General features: G+C 30.4%; 1 protein-coding gene across 3 annotated transcripts in view; it reads left to right on the top strand.

Moving 5' to 3' along the window:
* The first annotated feature begins 1,286 nt into the window (after nucleotides 1-1,286).
* The window catches only part of LOC119605747 (monocarboxylate transporter 10), a 28,830-nt gene continuing 7,234 nt past the window's right edge, over nucleotides 1,287-22,882 (top strand). The window contains exons 1-3 of one of the 3 annotated variants that reach the window (XM_037959026.1): nucleotides 1,293-1,427; nucleotides 1,815-1,948; nucleotides 4,794-5,247. In XM_037959026.1, the coding sequence (XP_037814954.1) occupies nucleotides 4,836-5,247 (412 nt within the window). In that variant the 5' untranslated portion in view covers nucleotides 1,293-1,427; nucleotides 1,815-1,948; nucleotides 4,794-4,835. Of the gene's footprint in view, nucleotides 1,428-1,507; nucleotides 1,949-4,793; nucleotides 5,248-22,882 lie in introns of those variants that run through there. The other 2 variants (XM_037959029.1, XM_037959027.1) reach the window with 2 other exon arrangements.

Raw genomic sequence — 22,882 nt, 5'->3', positions numbered from 1 at the left:
GTGTTATATTCGGCTGTGCCGAATCTTGTATACCCACCATCAAATCATTGCTAAAAAGGAATGCTTCTAAACTTTGATATTTAAGAATCGATGCTTTTGTTATTATCAAAACAATTTTCTCATTTATTACATCTAGGTATAGAGAAATTTTTGTCGAATTTTGTCGCTGTACTTGTATTTATAAGGCAGTAAAAAGCGTTAATGTTATTTTCTGAGAGGGATCTTGTTTAGGGGGGACGTTTGGTCAATTATGGACCGATCCTCGTTAAATTTTCTACAATGATTTTAGTTTAGGCTAGTAATGAGCGATAAAGCCATTTTCTGAAGGGGACCTTATATGGGGGTAGGATCAATTATGGACCGAACGTTATAAAATTTTACAAAGCGATTTAGGTTTCTATAGAATAAGTTTATGTCGAATTTCATCGCTATAGATGCTTCTTTTAGACAGTTATGAGCCTTAAAGCCATTTTCTGAAGGGGACCTTATATGGGGGATAGGGTCAATTATGGACCGATCCTTATAAACTTTTACAATGGTATTAAGGTTCCTATAAAATATGTTTATGTCGAATTTCATCGCTATAGTTGCTTCTTTTAGTCAGTTATGAGCGTTAATGTCATTTTCTGAGGGGGACCTTATATGGGGGATAGGGTCAGTTATGGACCGATCCTTATAAAATTTTACAATGATATTAAATTTCCTATAAAATATGTTAATGTCGAATTTCATTGCTATAGATGTTTCTTTTAGTCAGTTATGAGCGTTAAAGTCATTTTCTGAAGGGGACCTTATATGGGGGCTAGGCGAAATCGTTGACCGATATTGTCCATTTTCAATACCAAACAAACTGCATCAATATAAAATACTTGTGCAAAATCAGCTCGCTAGCTGCTTCCGTTTGGACTCTATCGTGTTTTCAACAGACGGACGGACATGTCTAGATCGTCTTAGAATTTAATAAGGATCCAGAATATATATACTTTTATGGGTCTTAGATGAATATTTCGATGTGTTAAAAACGGAATGACAAAAACAATATACCCCCCATCTTTTTTGATGGTGGGTATAAAAACATTAATTTAAATTCTTTCTGTATTGATAAAGTTAATTCATTAAAATCAAATATATTACGGTAAGTAATTTTTTATTTAAATTGTTAATTATTAACTTAAATAAATACAAATGCCTAATTGATATCGACACTACCGTTTGATTTATGTAGCGCATTTGCGAAGCAATATTTGTCGCAGTGAGAATATGAAATTGTTTTACTTTATTTCCAACCACCACAATGAATGGTGGGTTCGCTTAAATTCGGTTCTTTATTATTTTTTCAAAATAAAATTAATAAATTAAATAAAATACAAAAAATAATAACGCACTAATTAACTAAATAATAACAAAATAAATATAAAAGTAATAGAGTACGTATTAATATATAAATGTGTAAATGAGTGTTTTAACAACAATTCTATGTAAAAATATCAATCGGTAGTTTTTTATTTAAATATTTAATTTTTACGTAAAAACAAAAAACAAACTGTGCGGTTTTATTTTTCTAAAATAAATTTGTGTGTCTTCTTTTATTATTTATTTATTCTTGTGCATTAGAAAATAATAACAACAACAATAAACAAAATAATAAAATTAAACAAATATAATTGTCGTAAATTGTTCGTATTCAAGGTTACATAAAAATAAATAATTCAATTCAAATTTAAAACAATCAAACAAACAAATACATATTTGCAATAAAAATTAGGGAAAATCAATAAATTTAAATATTATTGTTGCACATTGCACAATTACAGTGTGATTCTACTACCGAAAAGAAAGTGAACGAGCGAGTAAGAAGGAGAGAGAAAGGGAGTGAGTGAAAGAGTTTGCCAGCGTGCAATAAAGTGTTTAACACGTGTATTTTTAAGATTAGTTGTGAGCGAAGCGAGTGAGTGAATTTGTTAAATATTTATTTTTATATATTAGGTATTTTGCATGCATTTGATAACAGTTCTCGTAATACTCTCGTTTATTTTTGTAAAAAAAACACATTTTAAAAATGTAATAATTTTTATGTACATGTAGTATAATTTGTGACGTTTTCATTTGAATCTCTTTAATTCTAAAAAAATTGGCAAATTTGTAATATTATATTTTAAGAATTTTTTTTCGATGGTTAACTATGTGTGATTTATGTATTTGCCAAAGATTTTAATGAACTAGTCCCGTGACTCATAAAAATGAGGTTTTACTGTTTTATTTATAATTTTTTTCAAAATTTCCCTTAATACTATTGACATCCTTAAAGTTGGAAAAGTGTCAATTGTCACCTTCCACTAGTTATATTACTAAAAATAACTCTGATAACTTAAATAAATTTTTTCTAAACTTTCTCATAAAAATGAAAAAAAACTTAATTCATACCTTAAGACTTTAGATGCTACTACATTTCTGTTGGCAATCAAATATCCTACATTTTAGTTAGAAACTATGTTTGCATATCATTAGTTGTTTTTGAACTACTTATACTGCATTATTTATCCAGGACATTAATATTTACAAATATTAATATACATTTTACCGATATCACCCAGCGAAGTACTTACAAAAGAATAACATTTATCACCACTTCAAAAGTAGCAATTAGTGAATTTTTTATATTCTGTGGAAGTGATGTTTAATGACTCCCGAAGAAGCGAAAATAATTCTATTTTTTCAATGCTGAATTTAAAATCAAATGAAAAGGACATCCGTCTTATGACAAGCCTATGTTAAAATCATCACTTCTTCAGGTCTTTTTCAGTACTTCCATAGAGTAAATTCTACCTCTTTTTCGCTTCTTTGGAAGTTCTTTTTTTGCTGGGCAACTATGTTACAATTTGTATATCAAAATCACTCTATGTCCTATGTCTGTTTATAACTCACTGACCGAGATCACATCGAGTTTAGCGCCGGGCCATACTTCCACTAGAGAAGTCACCGCTAATTTAAGCAAATTTGTTGAGCGCTCGTTCGTGGCTTAAGTACCAGCCAGCATTGTCATTTAGCGGAGATGGACCGCGATTTTCCTTGAGAATTTTTCAGTACACCTCCACCATTTTTTGACGGATTATCACCCATTTGTCCTGGAAGATAGCTCCGTCATTGGCAACTTCGATGTACTTATTTCCGACTTATTTCCAAGCCGATCGACGCCTTTGAACTTAGGTACCAAGGACTTTTTTGGTACTTTTTAGTTCTTCAAAAGGTACTTTTTGAGTTTCATTTAATATTGAACCTAGAAACATGAAATTAAGCATGTAGAGCTCGGAATAAATGAAAATGGGGACCTTTTGGTACTTTCTCATTCTTCAAAAGGTATAATTTGAATTTTCTATAATATTGAATATAGAAATATTAAATTCGGATATATAGATTCCTGATGGAATAAAAGTTTATAAGAGTCAACTTTTTGGATAGTTTTTTGTTCTTAAACCTCAAATTATGTCCATAAAGATTATTCTGAACTAATGAAACGAAATACAAAAAAAAGGAAAATTCTTTCTATGGCAAGCCTAAGTTTAATTCATTGTTTCAGAAGTTCTTTTTCAGTACTTCTTTCTTACTCTTTTAGGCGTAATATTTTGGTAGCGTAGTTGCAAACTCAAGGGAAAAAATTCCACATGACTCGTCACTTTCTCTCTGTATTTTGCAAAACCAATTTTCAGTTCAGTTTCTTTAAATTCTCTTCAATAAAGCTAAAAAATTTATTTTATCAATAACAATTAATTTAAAATTGTTGAAAGCATTTTTACACAATAAATAGGCAATTTAAATTTTTTGTAAATTGTTGTATCATTTTATTGAAAATATTTACAATGTATGTATGTGGTAAAATAGTAGAGCAAAAAAAGTGATCATGTGAAGCATGATCATAGTAGCAAAAACACACATTATCATAAATTTTACTCTACTTTCGAAAAAGGAAAAATATTGTATTATTAATTAATAAGTAGTCTTTAATTATATGTGATAAAGTAATAAATAATAGTACGCTGTTATAAATTGTGTATCAATTAAATTTACGATACATAAAAATAAAACCTAATCCGATCTAGTAGTTGAAAAAGTCTATTCTAAAGTTTGAACCTAGACTACGTTTATTTTTCGAATGGAAGAAGATCCCAGTAAGACCCTGCATTACCATGTAAGGGGTTAAAATGCTAAAATTTGAAGTCATTATTTTAACACGGTGAAATACCACAATCGCTTAGAAGTAATCAGAAATAGTAGTCAATGTAAATCGTACGAAAAAATGTATATAGCGTCAGTGTCTTCATGAAGAGGATGAATAATGAATTGGAAAGTATATAACACATTATTAATAAGACGTTTGAAAAGTATCTTAATATGTAAGTGGTTACAATTGAATGACATTACCAAGTTTTTGCTGGGATGTTACTTAAGTAAATGCGGAACAACATATAATTTTTTTATTTACTGATTATAACATCTAATCGGAATTACATACTTATACATACAGATGTGTAAATGGCCTCAATGTGTGTTTTCATAAGTCTTTAAGATTAATGTAAGATTAAGTTATTATATAAGCAAAAATCACGTTTAAAACCAAATTGAACGCACTTTTGTAAAATTTTTGTAAAATTATTTGCAAATTTAAGCAAATTTAGAATAAGGAAAACATTGATATTGTAGTACGATATGTATAAGTATTTAAGTACAATTTATTTTATTAAATATAGATTACAAAAACATTTATTTAAAATAATAATTTTAATACATATTTACAGACAATATTTTGTTGACTCATATAACCAACAGACCATCTAAAGATGACAGAAAACGAACCTCTTAACGAAAAGTCCTCCCATACGAATGGACAAATTGTACATAGCGATCAGCATAACAGATTAACCAATGGCAACAGTCAACCCATATTAAATGGTCAATATTCAAAGGAAACCACAAACGGTGTCAGTTTAGTACAACACAAAACATGCAACAATAAAAAGTGTAAGAACAACAGTAATTCACCAACCGAAGTGCATATCGAGGCGCCATGTTGTCGAGATATTCACGGCAAGGAGCCTCCAGATGGGGGCATGCGAGCATGGTTGGTTATGGTGAGTGCATTTCTCTGTAATGGTGTGATATTCGGTATTATAAACACATATGGAGTCATACATTCGTTGCTGACAGATCGTCTAGAAGAACAGGGTGATAAAGATGCGTCTAGTAAAGCTGGTGAGTATACATGAATTATTTTTTATTTACGATCTAAAATGATCAAATAACACTCCGAAATATTAACTTTGTCATTTGGAACACACTTAAATATTGGTAGTATTATGGGTACTTATTAGATTCTAAAAGGATGTAGAAGATCTTCCATCTTGAAAACACCATTGGTCCTAAACGGGAAGACCTAAAGCGCTGAAAATTTTTACAAATATTCATTAACGCAGTTTGCTCATCGGAAATGGGGAAAATCGGTCCAGTTTTTGTTATTAAAAATTAATCACTCTTTAGAATTCTAAAAAGTTCGTTTCACAATTGACACAAGTCCCACTGAAGAACATCTTTCGAAATGTTCAAATTTATATCGATATATGACCAGTTTTTAATGGTGGATTTGGAACATTGTATTTGTATGCGAGGTGTCAATGCCCGCTATTCCTGTCGAAGTTTTCCACTTTAAATTTCACAACAAAAAGTATCCTACATTTTTCATAATTTCTTTTAAATATGTTTTCAAAATAAAATTTCCCACACCAAGTCTTCATCCGGTTATTAATGAATCGCTTATGACGTTAAAAATATCATTTATCCATAACTGAAGGGTATTATCAATTATTTATTTTTATTCACAAATGCGTCATAATTTAATCAATCAAAGAATTACGAAAGTAAAATTAATAAGACACAATCATAATTCTTATTAATTAAACAAATTTGCACATTTTCTATTATCACTGATGATTAGTGTTTGTTATTTAGTTTTGTCTACATGTAAACAATTTTATAATATAATCCCATAGGCCAGACTGACAATGTTATAAAGATATCAAAATTATGCAAACAGTGTTGCTAATTTTGCTAAAATAGCATTTAAGCTAAATGGTTAGACGATTAGATTTGGCAACTTCAATAATTTGTTATTCAATTTTAAAAAAGTTCACATTTTTAGTTCATTTATGGTTATACTAAAAATAGAAATACAGATTATCAACATTTATGTTCGAAAGACGGATCTTTTCAGATTTCGAAAAATTTCGCAAAATTAATATCGAGTTTCAATTGGACTGTTAAAAACGCTATACTTACAATAAATAGTCTTATTATTTACAGCTTCGAATTGATGATAGTATTCTGAATAGAAAAATTAAAAGAGTTGTCTTGTCATTTCGATGTGAACGGACTTCCCTATTTTTACTCTTATCATGTATATACAAATATATGTATGTACTTTCATATATGCTCATGTTTTACAGATTAATTTAATAAGAACATCGATGAAACATCAATTAATCTTTGCGATTTTAATTCATTGTTCTTAAATTTATTATTTCATAATTCTTAAAATAACTTGATAACGACTCCATGCTTATTATTTGGGTCTTTCAGTTTTTATGTACAATATACATATGATCATTTTATAATATGTCTCTTTAAAAGCGAATAATGAATGACCACGTGACAATCCTACTTTTTTCTTATAAAAAAATATATTTTTAAATAAAATCTAAAAATTTAAATTTATTTACCGAAATTAGTAGATTAGGTAGAACAAAATTAATATTAAACCATATCGCTCATTTACTACAACACTGGCATAACTCAAAAATATGGTTTCGAGAAAAATGGCTTTGAATATTTTATGACATTTCTTGAATAACAAATCATGGGAATTGTAAATTAAACCACAAAAAACTTTAAACACTTTTTGTTTCGAAACTGAACTTTGACGTTCATATGAACGTATGGGGGAAAAATGAGTGGCTGGCTATAGTGGTCGTGGCACCTCCCATATAAAGAAAAAATATTAAATGAGAATATCGGAAAGAATATGTAAATTAAATTCGTATATCATTGAAACTATTAGAGCTAGGTAGGTAGAACAAAATTAATATTAAACCATATCGCTCATTTACTACAACACTGGCATAACTCAAAAATATGGTTTCGAGAAAAATGGCTTTGAATATTTTATGACATTTCTTGAATAACAAATCATGGGAATTGTAAATTAAACCACAAAAAACTTTAAACACTTTTTGTTTCGAAACTGAACTTTGACGTTCATATGAACGTATGGGGGAAAAATGAGTGGCTGGCTATAGTGGTCGTGGCACCTCCCATATAAAGAAAAAATATTAAATGAGAATATCGGAAAGAATATGTAAATTAAATTCGTATATCATTGAAACTATTAGAGCTAGAATCATCAAACTTTGAAATTCATGTGAACTCTTGGGGGAAATGATTCTAGCAATATGGGGCGTTGAAAAATTGTCTGAATTTCCAATAGTAGGCGTTGGGCCTCCCATATCCATTTTATACTAAAGTTTGTGTATTTGGGAAACTATAACAGGTAGGAGTCCTCAAATTTTTTACAAATTACTTTAATATAAAGATTATTTGGTTGGAGAATAAATGGACTATCAATAGTAGACTATCATGAGGCGTCATTGGCCTTTAAATAGCACTTCAATAATTGTTTTCCTAAATAAATTAAAAGAGAAAAGTATCTACTTTTTCAATTGTTTGTATGTCGGGTTCAATAGTACTAAATATTTTTGTAATAACATCAAATTTCCAGACACATTCAACGATATTTGTACAAATATTTGTGTTTTTTATTGTTCACGTGTTTTTATAGAATCAATTGTTCACATTTAATTGAATTACAAAAGCATTTTTTAATGTTTGCAGAAACTTCTGAAAAAAAATTACGATGAGATGATACTCTAGTAATGTGAGTGACATGAAACATACTCCTCTAAAAAGTATCAATTTAATTGTTCAAAATATCATCATTTTTCGCTTTCAATACTAAAAAATAGTACCGGCTTAAACGAATAATTTTGCGTGCTAAACTCATAAAATATTGAAGCAGAAAAAAATATATATTTATGCCCATACATGTGTGTGTATATGACGGTATATTTGTCACATCTTTGTATTTTTATTTGAAAAAATATTATGAATGAAATGAAAAGTTCAATTGATTCAAGACTTTTGTCAAGGTTCATGTTAACGTTTAGTGTGAAATATGTATCCGCATTATATAGTTTGGAATTTTTCATAATCATACCAAATGAATGAACGAACGAATGGATGAATGTATGGCTGTATCCATAAGTAAAATAAAAATACTACTTACATATGAACAAACATACCAGTAAAAGACTTATTTACTCATATTCATTAGAGTATGAAGAATTGTATTCATGTGTAATACGTATACGCTGCGTTGAATTACTACGTACATTCACAAATTGTTCAAAGATATACAACCTTATTCGAACATTTCAGTTGTCGTCTTTATGTTACAAGTCAGAATGCAAAAAGTTTTTGGTTTAGTTTGTCTTCAATACATATGTACTTATTTGTATGTATTTGAATTTCTATGTACTTCTAACGGTCATTGGCCATTTGCTGCATTATTTGCAATAATTTGTTTGTTGACAAATTTAAAGAATTAAATATTGAAAAACAATATGGTTAAAATAACAATAACAGTGATGAACAGAAGTACATGAAATATATACTATTTTAACAAAAATATTACTTTTTAGATTTTAAAGTACTAAACTAATTTTCCACTTGACTATAGACTAGAAAATAGATTTGACTGTAACCTGGACTATAGACTAGACTATATACTAGATTATAGGTTAGACTATAGCCTAGACCATAGACTGGACTATAGACTAGATTATAGGTCAGACTATAGCCTAGACCATAGACTAGACTATAGACTAGACTATAGACTAGCCTATAGACTAGACTATAGCCTAGACTATAGACTAGACTATAAACTAGATTATAGACTATATAATAGATTATAGACTAGACTATAGAATAGATTATAGACTAGACTATATACTAGACTATAGACTAGACTATAGACTAGACTATAGACTAGACTATAAACTAAACTATAGACTAGTCTATAGACTAGACTATAGACTAGACTATAGACTAGACTATAGACTAGACTATAGACTAGACTATAGACTAGACTATAGACTAGACTATAGACTAGACTATAGACTAGACTATAGACTAGACTATAGACTAGACTATAGACTAGACTATAGACTAGACTATAGACTAGACTATAGACTAGACTATAGACTAGACTATAGACTAGACTATAGACTAGACTATAGACTAGACTATAGACTAGACTATAGACTAGACTATAGACTAGACTATAGACTAGACTATAGACTAGACTATAGACTAGACTATAGACTAGACTATAGACTAGACTATAGACTAGACTATAGACTAGACTATAGACTAGACTACAGACTTGACTATTGACTAGACTATAGACTAGACTATAGACTAGACTATAGACTAGACTACAGACTAGACTATAGACTAGACTATAGACTAGACTATAGACTAGACTATAGACTAGACTATAGACTAGACTATAGACTAGACTATAGACTAGACTATAGACTAGACTATAGACTAGACTATAGACTAGACTATAGACTAGACTATAGACTAGACTATAGACTAGACTATAGACTAGACTATAGACTAGACTATAGACTAGACTATAGACTAGACTATAGACTAGACTATAGACTAGACTATAGACTAGACTATAGACTAGACTATAGACTAGACTATAGACTAGACTATAGACTAGACTATAGACTAGACTATAGACTAGACTATAGACTAGACTATAGACTAGACTATAGACTAGACTATAGACTAGACTATAGACTAGACTATAGACTAGACTATAGACTAGACTATAGACTAGACTATAGACTAGACTATAGACTAGACTATAGACTAGACTATAGACTAGACCTATAGACTAGACTAGACTACTAGACTAGACTATAGACTAGACTATAGACTAGACTATAGACTAGACTATAGACTAGACTATAGACTAGACTATAGACTAGACTATAGACTAGACTATAGACTAGACTATAGACTAGACTATAGACTAGACTATAGACTAGACTAGACTAGACTAGACTACTTAGACTAGACTATAGACTAGACTATAGACTAGACTATAGACTAGACTATAGACTAGACTATAGACTAGACTATACCTAGACTATGACTAGACTATAGACTAGACTATAGACTAGACTATAGACTAGACTATAGACTAGACTATAGACTAGACTATAGACTAGACTATAGACTAGACTATAGACTAGACTATAGACTAGACTATAGACTAGACTATAGACCTAGACTAGACTATAGACTAGACTATAGACTAGACTATAGTATAGACTAGACTATAGACTAGACTATAGACTAGACTATAGACTAGACTATAGACTAGACTATAGACTAGACTATAGACTAGACTATAGACTAGACTATAGACTAGACTATAGACTAGACTATAGACTAGACTATAGACTAGACTATAGACTAGACTATAGACTAGACTAGACTAGACTATAGACTAGACTATAGACTAGACTATAGACTAGACTATAGACTAGACTATAGACTAGACTATAGACTAGACTATAGACTAGACTATAGACTAGACTATAGACTAGACTATAGACTAGACTATAGACTAGACTATAGACTAGACTATAGACTATAGACTAGACTATAGACTAGACTATAGACTAGACTATAGACTAGACTATAGACTAGACTATAGACTAGACTATAGACTAGACTATAGACTAGACTATAGACTAGACTATAGACTAGACTATACTAGACTATAGACTAGACTATAGACTAGACTATAGACTAGACTATTGACTAGACTATAGACTAGACTATAGACTAGACTATAGACTAGACTATAGACTAGACTATAGACTAGACTATAGACTAGACTATAGACTAGACTATAGACTAGACTATAGACTAGACTATAGACTAGACTATAGACTAGACTATAGACTAGACTATAGACTAGACTATAGACTAGACTATAGACTAGACTATAGACTAGACTATAGACTAGACTATAGACTAGACTATAGACTAGACTATAGACTAGACTATAGACTAGACTATAGACTAGACTATAGACTAGACTATAGACTAGACTATAGACTAGACTATAGACTAGACTATAGACTAGACTATAGACTAGACTATAGACTAGACTATAGACTAGACTATAGACTAGACTATAGACTAGACTATAGACTAGACTATAGACTAGACTATAGACTAGACTATAGACTAGACTATAGACTAGACTATAGACTAGACTATAGACTAGACTATAGACTAGACTATAGACTAGACTATAGACTAGACTATAGACTAGACTATAGACTAGACTATAGACTAGACTATAGACTAGACTATAGACTAGACTATAGACTAGACTATAGACTAGACTATAGACTAGACTATAGACTAGACTATACTAGACTATAGACTAGACTATAGACTAGACTATAGACTAGACTATAGACTAGACTATAGACTAGACTATAGACTAGACTATAGACTAGACTATAGACTAGACTATAGACTAGACTATAGACTAGACTATAGACTAGACTATAGACTAGACTATAGACTAGACTATAGACTAGACTATAGACTAGACTATAGACTAGACTATAGACTAGACTATAGACTAGACTATAGACTAGACTATAGACTAGACTATAGACTAGACTATAGACTAGACTATAGACTAGACTATAGACTAGACTATAGACTAGACTATAGACTAGACTATAGACTAGACTAGACTATAGACTAGACTATAGACTAGACTATAGACTAGACTATAGACTAGACTATAGACTAGACTATAGACTAGACTAGACTAGACTATAGACTAGACTATAGACTAGACTATAGACTAGACTAGACTAGACTAGACTAGACTATAGACTAGACTATAGACTAGACTATAGACTAGACTATAGACTAGACTATAGACTAGACTATAGACTAGACTATAGACTAGACTATAGACTAGACTATAGACTAGACTATAGACTAGACTATAGACTAGACTATAGACTAGACTATAGACTAGACTATAGACTAGACTATAGACTAGACTATAGACTAGACTATAGACTTGACTATTGACTAGACTATAGACTGGACTATAGACTAGACTATAGACTAGACTATAGACTAGACTATAGACTAGACTATAGACTAGACTGTAGACTAGACTAGACTATAGACTCGACTATAGACTAGACTATAGACTAGACTATAGACTAGACTATAGACTAGACTGTAGACTAGACTAGACTATAGACTCGACTATAGACTAGACTCGATAATACTAGACTATAGACTAGACTATAGACTCGACTATAGACTCGACTATAGACTCGACTATAGACTAGACTATAGACTAGACTATAGACTAGACTGCAGACTAGACTATAGACTAGACTATATCAATATCTCACAGTTTCCGACAATTTGAGTGAATTATTAGTTTACTTCAAATACATACCATAGAGTGTTTGGAGTTGGATTCATCATATTTAACGTTATCCCTAATTGAAAGTTTCACTTTTTACCACTACGTACATATGTATATAAAATCGTCACAAATACATCGTGAATTTACTTTAATCCTTATAGGTATTTTGTTCCTGTTTGAAGGAACTTTCTTTCTATGATACCCCATTTATTTATAAGTCCTATGAATTAAAGATAAAAAACTAGTAAATCCACTATTAACTTTTAATTAGTGATATCATAAACGTTTGACAGAGAAAAATGCCTTTTAATACTCTAAAGGAATTATGTGAACTGCCGAGGGAATTTTCCCATAAAAATAGGAATAATATACCAATTTTAAACCTTTTCCTTCATAAAATAATTACTTTTGTTGGTCACAGTACTTACCTAAACAATGAAAACAAAAGTTTTGGTTTTCTTTATTCTTTTTTCTCTCGAATTTGATCAAAAGCACATTAAAATGTCTACTACTGACCCAGTTACTACAAAACTGTTGCATTGTCTGGCAGTTGTGATATGACTATGTGATGAAGACCCGCAAGTGTATGCAATTGGCTGACAACAGTTTTGCCACTTATTCTTACAAGTTCCGCAATATGATATTTATTCAACTGTATGTACATATGTATATGATGGAAATTTGAGATTTTCAAGGAATTATGATAAGCTAGCATTACGCATCTATTTACATACTTCACACAAACGTACTGAAAATTTAAATTTAAATGTCTCATTTTCTTTAGAATATTGACGGACACCTGAACATAAATTGTTGTTTGATTCATATTTAAATAATTCATATTATGTATGAATGTGCAATTTATATAACAAAATTTTAAATTGGGTTTAATAATAAAAACAGTTTTAAGCTTCAACTTTTACCAAAAGTTTTCTTCAAATTTCTTTATTACTTAATAAACAAAAAATATTTACTTTGTTTCATATTTGCTCACATTTTATAACTTAATTATTTCGTATGTAGAAATTAAGCTTCTCGTAATTTCTTCATTATCGTGATATTATCAGATTTGTATTAATAGAAATGCATTTTACCATTGTTAAAAAATCACGTTTTTAACGAAAAAATTTTATAACAATTTGAAATTCTTTTTATATTTTAAAATATTTACAATGTACATATATACCTTAGTATTTGGCGTAATCTTTTAAAAATATTGCATCATACTAGAAAATTTTATATATTATTATTTATGTACATATGTATGTATATGCATAAAAATAACATATAAGTAGATATCTACATATGTATATATGTACATTAGGATGACCCAAAATAGGGATTTTAAATATTGCTAATTAAAATAGTAATTTGATTAATTTTAATTGTTTTCGATTTTTTTAAAATGTTTAAAAAATAGTTTGGCATTTGGTTTAGTCTATTTCAGAATTTTGAGAAGTTTTTTAAATTTATATGCGCGTTATAATACAATATATGTCGTTTTGCGGACCAGAAATTCAATAACAAAAATTTTAACTATTTTTCCCGCGATAAGATTGCTGATTTTTTTTGAAAACTGAGAACCTTTTCACAAAAAAATGTTTTTTTTTATTTTTTTCGTATTTAATATGTATATTGAAACGAATCGCTTTAGAGGTATTCCTCCTAAAAGGTGGTCCACCGAACACCCTAATGTTCATACATATGTATGTATTAGATGTTGATTTTCATGATGCCAGATTTGTTAATTATAATTAATTATTAATTATGCTATAACATAATTTTTTGACTCCAAATCACTCCTTCTAATATGCAGATCAATAATATCCTGGCTTGGAGGATGTCAAACCATTAATTTAGAAATAATTATAATTGAAGAATTACCGATTACAATTGGTAATTCTTGTAAATTGTACAATTACACACAATAATTGATAAATGAGAAAATTTGAAGATAATTATTACAATTACAAGAAACTGTAATAGGTAATACTTTAATTACAATTACAAATATTTGTAAGTGGTTATTGCTGAATTACACATTACAAGTAATTGTAATTTGAATTACTTAATGTAATGACACATCCGAACTTAATAATAGTTCGGATCCTGCTCTTTACGTTCAGTTGTGTTTCTCCAGGGGTTTACAAATTGCTCTGCAAAAAAATTTTTTTACTTCTTACGGATTTTAATTTGTAGTAATGAAAGACTTAAAACTTATACGATCAAGAAAAAGATTTACGGCCCTATGCCTAAAACAAACTAACTGCTGACTAACAAGCTGCTAACTTTCCTTTATGGGAATTTACACATACAAAAGTTAGCAGCAAGCTAATTAGCAGCTCGTTTTTCATTATGCCTAAAGCCGTTATTGTTTAAGTCACATGTTAACGGTATTCATATCGTCAATAATAGGTCAAAGTTTTGTGTGAACATTTCTCGATAGAGTGATCCATTTTCTTTAACATTGGACGACTTTGTTGAACACACTTTGGTATTAGAACATTATTTAGCAAGAAAGACGATTTTATTAATATCACGAATTTTAGGAAATGTAGCTTTTACGAATCCATCATTTACATAGTGAATTTTTAATATATTTATATATGTTTAAATGTGATTTTTGGACGTTTTTTGCCTTTATAAGGTATCTAGCGTCAAATTATAGCCTACACCACTATAGTGGGGAGGATATTATGTGTTTGTGCTTTCTATGACGATTTAGCAAAGATAATTTTGGCATATAGTATATGGTATAACAGATAGTATAGGGTATAACAGAAATGTGATATTATTTATTTTCTTTTATTTTGGGTTATTTTTTATTCGACACTACCCCACATTTATTTACATTCTGGCATCTTTCAATTCTTCTACGAGTAATTGAGAAAATTTCGATAAAAAAGTACAATTTAGAATAGAAACGTATCTAAAAATAAATTGTGGCGCTTTAAGAGCATGTTGTATGAAAATACTTTAAATAATTTTACATTGGCAATTTTCCATCAAACACGTTGGTGAATTACAAAAGACGGAAGATATAGTATCGTCATGCATGTGCATTACTTTAAAAAACATGAATATTTATGTGTGTAGATTAGGGTGGCCCCGTTTATAATGGAGAACAAATACTCAAATTCCCACTGAAAATGAAAGTTAAAATTCAAAAATTGCGGTTCTCCTGGGGACTATAATTGGTGAGTTTAAGGACCTTTAATTTGTTCATATTTCATGCAAAAGAATGATATTTTGATAGCATATGTAAGGTCTTTCAGAGGCGCTGTTAATGCTAGTTTCGAAAAAACATTAAAAATTTTATTTACAAAAAAGAACGATAGCAAATATCTTTTTTAGGATAAATTGTTAAATGTAGATCAAATTGGTACCAAATATGAAAAAAAATCATAAAAACCTCAAAAAGGACCTTGTTATTCTTTGATCCACGTCACCAAATATTTACGTCAGAACAAACATTTTGAGAAATAGCATCTTAGATCTATGATCAGCAACGAGCATTTTTGGGCCACCCTAATGTACATATGTATTTAGTTGTATTTTTTGTGTATTATCAAATGATGAAATTTTGGTTAGTGTTTGCCACATAATATTGAATTTGTTTAAGTATAACATAAGTGTGTGCCAAAAACATAAACGAATTCAATATCAAGGACTATTTTGACATTGACCGTTAAATTTGAAACTGTAGTGTGAAATTGAACAAAAAACAATACAATTGTATGCATGTGTGTATAAAAATAGACAATAATGAATGAATTATAATATGTACTCATGTATGTACATATATTGTAAAAGTTGTGCCAATTGAATAATTAATACTAAATTAGTAACATTAAATGTTAAATACATAAATACATATTTTTATACCCACCATCAAAAAAGATGGTGGGTCCTCATTAAATTCTAAGACGATCTAGCCATGTCTGTCCGTCTGTCTGTCCGTCCGTCTGTCTGTCTGTATGTTGAAAGCACGATAGAGTCCCAATGGAAAGAGCTAGAGGGTTGAAATTTGACATAAATATTTCTTATAGGTAAGGTTTGTTTGGTATTGATTGGGCAACGTTTTCCACGTTTTCGGATAGCCCCCATACAAGTGGCCTCTCGAAAAGCAGCTTTAACAACCATAACTTGTTTAAAAATACGAATATATGAAATTCGACATAAGTAAGTTTCTTATGATCAAAAATCACTATGCAAAATTTTATGAGGATCGGTCCATGATTGACCCTACCCCCCATATAAGGTCCCCTTCAGAAAGTGACTGCAACGCTCATTAATGGCTTAAAAATACGAGTGTAGCGATGAAATTCGACATAGATTTAATATGAACCAAATTCTGTCTACCAAATTTTATGAGGATCGACCCATAATTGACCCTACCCCCCTATATAAGGTCCCCTTCAGAAAATTTCTTTAACCCTTATAACTGGCCTAAAAAATACGAGTATATAGATGAAATTCGACATAAGTAAGTTTCATTAGAGTCAAACGAGGTTTGATGGTGGGTATATAAGATTCGGCATAGCCGAATATAACACTCTTACTTGTTTTATTTAAAATTTGGTTGCAAATTTACGGATTTCGATAATTTTCTTGTCTGAGCTAGTACTCTCTTCAAAGTTTTTATTATTATTGTATTTTTATACCCTTTACCACCATTAGTGATGATAGAGGGTATATAAGTTTGTTATTCCGTGTGTAAATATTAATCTGCGACCCAACAAAGTATACATATGTATATGTATATTCCGGATCCTTATGAAATTCTGGGTCGCTTTAGTTATGCCCGTCTGACTGCCTAAAACATGCTCACGTTAAAACTAAGCAATGGAAATCAACCAAATTAAACAAACTTATTCAAAACATATTGGTATTATAATCAATAAATTCGGTTCATAACGTAAAGAATAACAAGTAAGAAAGTATAGTCGGGCGTGGCCGACCATATGATACCCTACACCAGTTATGAATATTAAATGTGATTTATTTTTCATAATAAAGCATTTATCTTCAATATTCCGTTGTTCCGATACATTTATGCAATTTATGGATGAAAAACTAATTTTCTGAAAGAGGCCTTATATGGGGGCTAGGGGCAAATATGGACCAAGCCCGGTAAAATTTTTTCAATATATTTATATTTACATAATATTTTATTGTGCTGAATTTCATCGCGATATTTGTGTTTATAAGTTAATTTGCGACATTCAAGTAATTTTCTGAAGGGGACTTTGTATGGGAGCTAGGGTGATCGATTATTCGACATTTTCCAAAAACCGGTTTTCGAATAGTTCGAATAGTTGACATTTAAAAAAAACCGGTTGATATTTTTCAAATACAGAAAAAACCGGTTAACCGGTTTTTCATTATAAATAAAAAAAATATATTTTAATTCAAAAAACTTAATGTTTATGTTTAAATTTCATTAATAAAACATGGCCCGAAATGATTTTTAACAGTTTAAAAGATTATAACTTTAGATCTAGTCGTCTGATTTACATTATTTCTTTAATATAAAAAAAATTAGGAAAAAAGTGGGACATAAGGTACTATGTAATCCTAGCTTATTTTAAAAGCCCTGTTTAGGAAATTTGCATAGGCATTCCAACACTTCCATAAAATTTCAGCCGTAAATTAATTATTGTAATTGGGATATAATCTTAAGATTGATAAAATTTTATCAAACAGTTATCAATTTTACAAATAAATTTTTTTAATTAATTAGGAAAATTAAAGAAGTTTAACCAAAGGAGCTGTAGAAAAATATACGCTAGTTCCTCGACTCGAATATTTTTAAAATTTAGACGGGCTGTATTATTATTTACTTAAAAATTTCATTTAAATAATCTTTGAATACAAAGCAAATAAAAGTATTCGAAACCGGTTTTTAAAAAGTGAAAAAACCGGGTTATTCGATATTCGAAAAATCAACATTAAGAAAAAACCGACACTGGTAAAGCAGAAAAAACCGGTTTTAAAACCGGTTGAAAAATCGAGTAGATCACCCTAATGGGAGCTAGGGTCAAATGGGGCCCGATTTGGCAGGGTCATCAAGACTTCAATAAAAATTAGTTGTGCCATATTTTATCGATATATCTGTATATTTAGCATAATTATGAGCTCAGAAGCCCTTTTCGGGGGGTTCGGGTCCATTTAAGGACCGTTTCTTGTGACATGAATTTATGTTTATATAAAGATTAGTTATACCGAATTTTATCGCTATATTAATGTTTATAAGTTAATTTTGGACATTCAAAACATTTTCTGAAGGGGAATTTGTATGGGAGCTAGAGTCTAATAAGGTCCGATCTTCATGAAATTTGGCAAGGTCATATAGTCTTGAATAAAACTTAATTTTGCCTTTTATAGATATACATGTATATTTAATACAATTGCATTCAATCGTTGGCACAACTGACACAACATCACCTAACCTAATACATTTATGAGCTTAAAGGCCCTTTTCGGGGGTTCTGTTGTATGGGGGCTATGTGAAATAATGGGCCGATTTTAACCATTTTCAATAGGCTTCGTCCTTGAGCGAATGTGCCAAATTTTATCCAATTATCTTGAAAATTGCGACCTATACCTTGCGCACATGGTTTACATGGACAGCCAGAAGGACGGACATGGCATAATCGACTCAGAAAATGATTCTAAGCCGATTGGTATACTTTAAAGTGAGTATAATTTTTTTGTGTGTTACAAGCATCAGCACAAACCCAATATAGCCTCCCCACTAAAGTGGTGTAGGGTATAAAAAGTACGAAACAGGTGTCTCATAATTTTGGAAGATATATCCAAAATATTTTATTAAGTTTATTTGTTAAAAAGTTATAAAGGGCCAAAAAAGGTACCAAAATCGCCTTTGTTACACATTTTCACCTTAAAAGTACGTATTTCAAAAAAGTACCAGACACCCATCTGCTCATTTTAAGAGTAGATACAGGTGCATTTAAATTTTTTCTTGTATCTCTAATATTGTGTGAGATAATTAAGAAAACCTGTTTTACCCGTTTTTTACCTCTAAATATACAAATTTCCAAAAGTCCCTCCTTTGTGAATCTACATAACCAAAAACACATCTACTGTCAAAATTTCATGATTCTATGTTCAGCCATTTGGGCTGTGCGATGATGGATCAGTCGGTCAGTAACGCTACTCTTTTATATATATAGATTACCTTGTTCCGATACATTTAAGCAATTTATGGATGAAAAAATAATTTTCAGAAACAGGCTTTATATAGGGGCTAGGTGCAAATATGGACCAAGCCCGATACAATTTTGTGAATATATTTATATTTATATAACATTTTTTTGTGCTGAATTTCATCGCGATATTTGTGTTTATAAGTTAATTTTTGACATTCAAGTAATTTTCTGAAGGGGACTTTGTATGGGAGCTAGGGTCAAATGGGGCCCGATCTTTATGAAATTTGGCAGGGTTATCAAGACTTCTATAAAACTTAGTTTTGCCGTATTTTATCGATATATCTGTATATTTAACATAATTATGAGCTCAGAAGCCCTTTTCGGGGGGTTCTGTTCTATGGGGCTAGGTGAAATAATGGACCGATTTTAACCATTTTCAATAGGCTTCGTCCTTGGGTCAAATAAAACGTGCGTGCCAAATTTCATCCAATCATCTTGAAAATTACGACCTGTACCTTGCGCACAAGGTTTACATGGACAGCCAGCCAGCCAGACGGACGGACGGACGGACATAGTTTAATCGACTCAGAAAACGATTCTGAGCCGATTGGTATACTTTAAGGTGGGTCTAGGACGAATATTTTATGTATGTTACAAACATCAGCACAAATCCAATATACCCTCCCCACTAAAGTGGTGTAGGGTATAAAAATTTCAGACTACCTCAAAAAAAGTTTTTTCCTAATTCTCGAGCAGTTTACTCAGAAATCACCGAAGATAATTCGATATATTTTGTCACACGCAATTTTTTTCGCCCAGGGATTATGTTCAAAATCAAAACTATCAATATTCTCGAAAACGGATTTATCGTTAATAATTTTACCAAAAATATTTTGCACATATATATGTATATAATATAGACAGAAACCATATTACCAACGTAGATCTGTATCGGTCCATAATTGATCATAGCTCTCATATAAAGTTCACTTCCGACAATCACTTAAGTGCACATACTTCATTACTGAATGAAGATATCGGTGCAAAAATTAAGTCAGAAATGTCAAGTACACATAAACCACTCTGACAACCGATCTTTTTGGATCGGTCCATAATTGGTCATAGCTCAAATAGAAGGCCCTCTTTCGAGAATCACTTAAATGCACATAACTATTTAAGAAAAAGATATTCGAATGATATTCGACATAAATATGTTCTGTGTATACATATATCACTCTGAGAAATATTTTTTGGACCGGTCCATAATTGGGCATAGCTCTCGTATAAGGTCCACTTTCGATAACTACGTAAACGCACATATTTCATTACGAAGATACCGGTATATAATTCGCGATGAATGTGTTTAAAGTGATTGGACTTCTCCGACCAAAATTAGCGATTGACAAAAAAACAAAAGGCCCTATCTTCAAAAACATGTAAATATTAAAGGTACAAAATCCAATTTATCCATTTTTATATACGCCATTGTCAACTATCATAATAACTGATAGGTTTCACTATTAAACAATTTGTTTATTTACTACAAATAAATCGCGATGATAGAAAAAAACTTTCCAATTTCAATAATTTTAAAAATGTTAGATAGGGCCGTTTGCGTTTTAGGTGGCGATATGTTATGTGCATACATATATGTGTGACTCTACCAATTTTTTTCCGGATCGGTTTATAATTGGTCTAAAAAGATCCACTTCCGAAAAACGCATAATTTCCACATAAAAAAGTTTTTTGTATATACAAATCACTCCGATTTTTTTATGGATAGGCCCATAATTGGTCTTGTCTCCCATATAGAGTCCACTTCCTTAAGTCACTTTCATTTTCATTTACATATAGTAAGTATATAAGGATAAAATCCGACATCGATTTCTGCGAAATGTTGTTCAGATTGGCCAATAATTGGTCATATCTCCCATAAAAGATCCATAAATTTGTTATGGGCTTGATCAATATTAGCTCCATAGATGTATAAAGCAATTATTAAACGGTAGCACCCTCATCACGGAGGCAAAATGTAAACTTTCACAATTTATGAAATACGTTCTCAAAATATTGAGATGGGTTTTCATAAAAAGTAGCTTATAGGTCGAGGGTATTTAAAATTCGGCATAGCCTCCCCACTAAAGTGGTGTAGGGTATAAATATTGATGATCTGACATGAATTTAGCTAAGAAAAATGAAAAATATATAAAAAATAGAATAAAAATTTTCTTGCCTCAACTAATCTGTGTTCTCTGTGTAGCATTCTGATTTATTAAAATTGAAAACAAATATGTAACATGATCAAGAATCTCAGGGGCAATACAAAAAGTGCATACATTGCACAAACCTTTGTGTTTAACATTTTTTAAATTTTATGCACCGTCAGCTACAAATTTCAACAATTGTATAAATCGAAGTGGCAAAGTAGAATTTTGTATTTCCTACATTGTCATTGCTAAATTAAATGTAATATTTATATGAAATGCATGTCAATATCAGTTACATTTCGACATAAAACAAACGTTATGATGAACTCATCACACTTCCATGTTAGACGTATGGATTTCTAGGTGTTCTGATTGTTCAGTTAAATTCTGTGTTTTTAGGCCATAGAAGATGAATACAAGTTAAAAGATGCAATCTTTTAATTTGTAAATAAAATTATTTATTTATATTGTTCTTCTTATCATGTTGCAGAAGAAAGATCATTAAATAAAATAAATATATTTTGTGAACGCACACTTAACGCATACAGAAATTAGAATTAATTAAAACATTTTCCTTTCAATTGAATAAGTTTTAAATGCTCTAAAAACTCTTGTCAAAATGCTTCTAAATAATAAATGAAAGCGCCAAAGTTTATTTGATTGTGATTACGAGTATAAATCAAATCTCATGTGTTGTAAACATAATTCAATTGTAAATATATTTATTTCAGAAAATATTTGTTAATTGCACACTTGCCACAATCATTTTGAGAGTAAGTAAATCTTAGCTGACATACTGACTTCAACCGATTACATGCAAAATCTTAAAGACAATAGAA

This window comes from Lucilia sericata, unplaced genomic scaffold, assembly GCF_015586225.1.
Source record: "Lucilia sericata isolate MDLA Ls3-8-SP2 unplaced genomic scaffold, ASM1558622v1 Contig000515F_arrow, whole genome shotgun sequence".
NCBI classification, from domain to species: Eukaryota; Metazoa; Arthropoda; class Insecta; order Diptera; family Calliphoridae; genus Lucilia; species Lucilia sericata.
This window is presented reverse-complemented; position numbering and strand designations above follow the sequence as displayed.